The 7,260-nt window shown below is 42.5% G+C and overlaps 1 protein-coding gene across 1 annotated transcript in view; it reads right to left on the bottom strand.

Annotated features, from left to right (window-relative positions):
• The window catches only part of GRIP2 (glutamate receptor interacting protein 2), a 407,694-nt gene that overhangs the window by 3,898 nt on the left and 396,536 nt on the right, over positions 1-7,260 (bottom strand). Inside the window, exon 20 of the mRNA XM_027863805.1 lies at positions 207-353. Coding sequence (XP_027719606.1) covers positions 207-353 — 147 coding nt within the window. The remainder of the gene's footprint in view (positions 1-206; positions 354-7,260) is intronic.

Genomic DNA, 7,260 nt, shown 5'->3' with positions numbered 1-7,260 from the left:
GAAGAAGAAGAAGAAGAAGAAGAAGAAGAAGAAGAAGAAGAAGAAGAAGACAGAAAAAAAGAAAGAAAGAAAAAAGAGAGAGAAGGAGAAGGAAGAGGAGGAGGAAGATGAAGAGGAGAAAAAGAAGTAGCAGAAGTAGTTTCCCATACATGCTTTGCTACCCACTCCCTCCTAGGCCTCTGAGGGTCCACACCAGGGGATATTACCTGAAGGACTCGGTCAAACGGTTTGAGGCCACAGTGATCAGCAGGCCCACCAGGGCGGATCATGTTGACATAGACACCTTTCTCCAACAGGCCATCAGAGACGCTGAAGCCGAAATCTTCACTTACTGGGTCCTTCCAAAGAGTCAACTACAAGGAAGGCGAGAGTGGCAACACAGGGGTCAATAGGAGGACCTGGAGGAATGCTTCAAGGAAAGAGGGGCAATAATTTCGAGTTTCTCTCCTGGATCGCACTGAATAAAAAAATATCATCTTCCCCTTCCTGTTCAAAAGCTTTCAATGACCCCAGTCTCCCATGGAATAAAGTCAAGTTTCCTGTACTTTCTTGTCTGGCCTCAATTTCAGTGCCCAATCTTATATCCTGTTATTCCCCAATAAGAATTTTCTGTTCCAGCATTGAAAATATGCATTGAAAGTGCATATTTTTATCCCTACAAGTTGGTTCATGTAACCCTCATGCCAGAAACTCCCTTGGTTACATGTTAGGGACTTCTTCCTTATGTGGCTTATTATCCCTATGTAGTTGTCATTCAGTCATTTTTTCCAGTTGTGTTTGACTCTTCATGACCCCATTTGGGTTTTTTTTTTATCAATGATAGTGGAGTAGTTTGGCATTTTTTTTCCCCAGCTCATTTTTCAGATGAGGAAACTGAGGCAAACAGGGTTAAGTGACTTGTCCAGGGTCACACAGCTAATAAATGTCTTGAGGCCAGATTTGAACTCAGGAAGATGAGTCTTCTTGACTTCAGGCCCAGCACTCTATCCATTGTGTCACCTACTTCCCATCATTAGATTATCTGGCAATTTCAGAATCTAGCACCAGAAGCTTGCCTTTTGCTGTTCTCTCTCACAGATGTGGGTGTAGTCAGTCATTGCTGGACACAAGTACCTCTATCCATTGCTCTTTTATAGTTCTCTAGTCCTAGTAGGTGATGACCTTTCCACCATCACTACTATCTACTGTAATTCCTGCTTTCTGGTACTCCATTCTCACTCTCCTTTGCTGATCTCTGCAGCTCAGCTCTCCTCCAGTAGATAGCGTGTATCCCTTTTCTTAGGGGACCAGCTCTCTAATCCCAGCTATATAGGGAAAAACCTCTAAGTATTTTTTATAGTTCAAAAAAATCCTTGATGTTCCAAAACCTTCTTTTGTACATGGCCCCGGATCTCATGCAATAAGCTTATTGGAAGGGGAGACAGGGAGGAATTGGGAGCTTTTCTATTTTGTACTGTTCAAGGGTCCTCAATTTCAGAGATATTTTGTCTAGAATGCTCCATCTTCAAACCCATGAAAGCTTATGGTAAATCAGCCATTTACTTATTCTCTTCCCAAGCACTTGGGTGGGGTAGCTCTGTTCACCTAAGTGCCCTCCAGTCTGATCTTTCCCCCAGCCACCCTCCTCTAGCTCTTCCTCAAAGCAGCTGGGTTTGATCATTCGCATTGTCCATAGCTGCCTCTAGAAGAAGTAGGCTGACACCAATGGATCATAGAACTAGACTATGCTTTATAATCTAGGAAACTGAGAGCCAGAGAGGTCAAATGACTTGCCCATTTCAGCATTAGAAGTGAAATTTGAACCCAGGTATTCTGGCTTCAGAGCCAGAGAGAGTGGCAGGATTTACTACCATTTGCTACATTTTCTCCCTAGTCAAAATAGTGTGGTCCTTACAAATTACACTGGGGAGAGGGAATCAGCATTTATTAAATGACTATGCTGTGCCAGGCACTGTGCTAAGTGCTTCAAAAATATCTTATTTGATCTTTACAACAACTCTGTTAGATAGGGGCTATTAATATTCCCATTTTACAGCAGAGGAAACTGAGGTAGCATGCCCAAGGTCACGAAACTAGTACGTGTCAGACTGGAAAAGTAAAGTTTGTATTGGCCTGATTCCAGCTATTTGCCATTCATGGATCATAAATGGTAAAGTTACACATAGGTGACTTTCCAGATGCTGTTATTATTGGGCTGTTCTGTCCTGAAGGCAACATGCTGCCCTGAACCAACAAATAACTGCATGCTACATGGATCATCATCCTTTCCTCCAGGCCATTACTCATCAGCCTGGCCACTGGCCAGATAGTCCAGGCCCCTTGGTTATGGCTCATCACCATTTCTGAATCCTTGGTCTTCAATCTGCTGTTGAAGAGGAAGGAGCTGTCCTCCAGCATGCAGTTCTGGGCCTGTTGACAATTGAGGTTGAATGTTTCGATCTCCTGTCCCCACAGCTCCATATGTGACCTCCGTCCCATTGGGACCTCCAATCAAGAATGAATGAACACACATAAAGAAGACTGCCTCTGGGTTTAGCTGTTCTCCCCTGATGATGAAAAGTTGAGTTCATCTAGGTGGCCTTTCACATTCTCCTACAGTACATCCAAACTCAATTTACTTTTCATATAAATCTTGAATTGTATTATATCCAGGGCCCAGTTTTTTGACTCTGCCTGTACTCTGTTTTTTTTTTGTCCGAGTCTAATTCCCCTATAGATAACAAGTTGCTTTGAGGTATCATCTTTGTAGGAGTCCTTTCCATACACTAGAACCATGGCAATCCAATCTTTTAATTATTTGATTCAGGGTGGCTTTCCATCAGTTCACTGGCTTGTGTTTTCCAGAGATGTCAAGCTTTCATAGCAGGACACTATTTCCAGGGTTGGAGTTATACCTCTGTTTCTCTCTGAGCCTTTTTGGGCTAAGTCCACAACAAGGCGGTAAGCCTCTCTCAACTGGTCCTTCAACTGGCTCACACACTGCTATAGTTCTCCAGACCTTCTCCTCCCTCCAAAATCACAGGTCAATGTGCAGCCAAGATTCTTGCCCAAATATCAACCTGTAAAGAGTAAAGTCGGTGGCATCTTTCCTAGTGGTATTAGAAATGCCAGATGATGACTTTACTGAGACCTTGGTTCAGGCTCTAGTGTCCCCAGTATGTTTAGTAGGGTATAATTAAACCCCTGTGCCTTGAAGATGGAGAAAAGGGAAAAGCACAAGTATTTATTAAATGCCTACTATGTGCCTGGCAGCAAGGTGATGCAGCAGATGGAGTGTCAGGCCTGGAGTCAGGAAGACTCATCTTCCTGAGTTCCAATCTGGCCTCAGACACTTAGTAGCTGTGGGACCCTGGACAAGTCATTTAACCCTGTTTGTCTCAGCTTTCTTGTATGTAAAATGAGCCAGGGAAGGAAATGGCAAACCACTCCACTATCTTTGCCAAGAAAATCCCAAATAGGGTCACAAAGGATTGGACATGACTGAAACGACTGAAAAACAACAGATGTGCCTGGCACTGTGCTAAGTGCGTTTTATAAATATCGTCTCATTTGATCCTTACAATAATGCTGGGAGACGGCAGCAAGGTGCAGCAGTGGATAGAGCACCGGCCCTGGAGTCAGGAGGCCCTGAGTTCAAATCCGGCCTCAGAACTAAACACTTACTAGCTGTGTGACCCTGGGCAACTCACTTAACCCCATTGCCTAGCCAAAAAAAAAAAAATAATAACAATACTGGTACATAGATGCCATTATTATCCCCATTTTACAGTTGAGGAAACTAAGGGAGACAGAGATTAAATTACATGCCCAGGGTCACACAGCTGGGCACACACAAGTGCCTGAGGCTTCTTGACTCCATGCCCAGGGCTCTATCCTTTACACTACTTGATGCCTCTAAAAGTTGAATATCTGTAACACATAAAGATACAATGTTCACACACAAGATCAAAAGCAATTTCTGAGGAGCTAAATGCATCAATGACAGAGACAGGCAATTCTCTAAAGAAGAAATCCAAACTATATTTTCATATATTTTTAATAGTCATATTTTTTTAGGCAATTGGGTTAATAGCCATATTTTGAAAAATTATGTAAATCACTAACAATTAGAGAAATGAAAATTAAATCAACTCTGGGGTTCCACACTTTACTCTCAACATATTGGCAAAAGTTATAAGAGAGGAAAATAACAATTGATAGTGGGATTGTGAGAGAATTGGCACAGATGCACTGTTGATGGAGCTATGAATTTGTTCCACCATCTTAGAAAACAAATAGGAACTATACCTCCAGTTTCTAAGCTGTGCTTACCCTTTTACCCAGTAAAGGACCCATATGTGCAAGGATATTTATAACAGCTTTTTTTGTTGTAGCTAAGAACAGGGAACAAAACAGGTCCTCATCATTTGGAGAATAACTAAATGAATTGTGCTATATAAATGTAATGGGATATTATAACATCATAAAAAATGACAAATATGATGGATTTTGGGAAACATAGGAAGACTTGTATGTACTGACTCAAAGTGAAATGGGGAGAGCCAGGTAAACAATGTACGTGATGACAACAGCCATAACATGAAGAAAAACAACATTGAAAGAGCTCAGAACTCTGATCCAAGCCATAAGCAATGGTGACTTCAAATGGTGACTTTGCAACTATTGATGAGTTAGACCTCCCATTGCTTGACAGAGAGTTAAAGGAATCGAGATGCAGAGTGAGATCTTTATTCTCAGACACGGCTATTGTGTTGAACTGTTTTCCTGGATTATACAAATTTACTACAAAGAGAGACTTCTTACTTGGGGGGAATAGATAATAAAAGAGCATTCATAAAACTTTTCTAAATGCACAGAAAAGAGTTGGAGAAGGAAATGGCAAACCCACTCCAGTATCTTTGCCAAGAAAACCCCAAATGGGGCCATGAAAAGTAGAACACAACTAAAAACAACTGAACAACAAAACAAGTTAATAACAAAAAAAGAAAACTAATAACAAAGAAGGAGAAGCAATGACAGATTTGCTGGAACATGTCTTTTCTGTCTGCCCCTTCATGTGAGCTTTTTTGGTACCATTCTCAGAAGAGGTTTCCATGCCCCCTGACCCTGAACTTCCTTGGTCCTTAAGCGTGGCTGTAACTGGACGACAATCTAAAGGACAATGGTCATGACTCACACATGTTCAATGATACCTGCTTTGTCTTGGTCAACCTCAGTTTTGGGCTTGCTTATCTACACCTTAGTGGATCACTCAGGGCTCAACTGTGCTGAATCCCATGGCTTTTAACAACCCTCTGACTGTATATACCCTAACTGTGGTGTTGTAGAAAGATTAACAAATATAAATCACAGGAACTGGGTCCAAATTCAAGCCTTGCTCTTTGCAACTTGCATGACCTTGGGCAGGTCATTTTGTTTCTTCTGGCCTCAGTTTACCTATCTGTAGAATAAGAGGATTGGCTCATATGACCTCTAATTTCCCTTTTCCACTTTTGAATCTATACTCCTAACCAGGTAGATTTTGGGGGAGCTGTTACCCATCTTTAGCCAGTCACAGCTGCTGTAATAACAACATGTGTATTTGTCTTGAGCAGGTGGGCCAGCCACCACACCTTTGATCACTGCTTTCTTCAACGTTTTCTCTAGTCTTTGTACAAAAGTGAAGACCTTCTCACCCTTCTCTTGGGAAGTAGTAAGAAATTTATCATGAATGTCTCCAGGGCTCTCTGTCCCCCCTGAATAGGTACTGGGAAATACTAGAGTACAATTCTAGCAGGTCTTCCTTATAGCACAACAGACATCAAAGGTAGGTGGTTCCCTGAGGCTTTCAAACAGGTACCTCAGTTTTTTCTAGATACAGTACAAATCCATTTTGTAAGCTCTCTGTAGCGGTGTTCTAGTCATGGTCCAAAGTCTTCCCTAGCCAGCCAAGTGTATAGGACAGACTAAAGGCAACTTTGTTCAGGAAGGGGTCCTTTTTAGTTTCAAAGTGTGCCTCATGGACTCTTCCAGTCTCTCAACCCATTCCCCTGGGGACACCAAATCACTGACCAAAGAAGAAGGAAGTCTCACACCTCAGTGGTCCCGTCCCATTCTGCATGACCATCCTTTCTTCTTCGTGAAAGATCTCATTATTGGTCTTTCACCAAGAGTTGGGGCTGGTAATCAGCTTCCAGATCTCCCCTTCCCCACATGTACTTACTCTATTTGCTTAGGGACCTGGGAGGACTCTACTTAGGTAAGGCAGCAGCTGCATTGGCTTCCCTTCCTCAGCATGTTACACCCACCCCAAAAGTCCAAAGAGTATTTCTAAAGGTAATCTAGTCCCAAACCCCTCCCCCATATCAATAGAGAAATATCATCTCCTAGTGAGCAGCTATCATGGCTCACTCCTCATCCTCCAGTACAATTAAGTTTAATGGTCCTTAGGTTTGTCTTCCTTGTTGTTTGCAGGTGGTGCAGCGCTGGTACCCCTTATGCAGCAATTAAATCCTGGAAGATCCTCCTTCCTTTCCTCCCCCTCCCAAATAGAACCTTTGTATCAGAGTCTCCTTCCTGATGTGAAGAACCTGGATACACTTTGGGATGATGTGGAAACTTCAATATCTTTTAGCGTCCAATCCTAGACACCAGGTGCCCCTTATAAGCACATGGGCTCATAAGGCTGGGGACATAGTTTTATTCATAAGCTAATAAATATAATAAAGACAGGCAGTTATGTCTATAGAAAATAGAATTATTTCCCTCTTTCCTTTAGGCCCCAGGTCATTCCTTTCCCACCTAGGTCAGCATTCCCTGTTGGGATTTAGAGTTTGGCAAAATCCCTTCTCTAATTTTCCCCCTGCCCCCGCATGATAGCTGAGATGGGTCTAGAAAGGAGGAGAAATGGTGCCATGTTCTTCAGTTGTGGTGCTTGGATGCTGTTACGCTCATATCCCACCCCCTCACAAGAATATTTGTCACCTGTCCAAATCCTACCCAACCTTTAATGCTCACTCAAACCCTTCTTCCTCTAGGAAGCCTTCTTGAACTGTGCTAGCCTGTGAGATTTAAACCTGGAAGGGGCCTTAGAGATTAAAAACAACTTTATATCATACGTGAAGGTCTGCAGAGTACTTTGTATATGTCTCATCTGATCACCTAGTCCAGCTCACTCATTTTACAGACAAGGAAACTGAGGCCCATGAAGTTAAATGACTTGCCCAGGAAGCATATGGGAGGCTGGGATTTGAACTCAGTTCTTTTCATGGCAAATCCATT

This window comes from Vombatus ursinus, unplaced genomic scaffold (genome assembly GCF_900497805.2).
Source record: "Vombatus ursinus unplaced genomic scaffold, bare-nosed wombat genome assembly UNPS02014773.1, whole genome shotgun sequence".
In the NCBI taxonomy this organism is placed as follows: Eukaryota; Metazoa; Chordata; class Mammalia; order Diprotodontia; family Vombatidae; genus Vombatus; species Vombatus ursinus.
The sequence above is the reverse complement of the archived record's forward strand: the minus strand, read 5'-3'. Positions and strand labels throughout refer to the sequence as shown.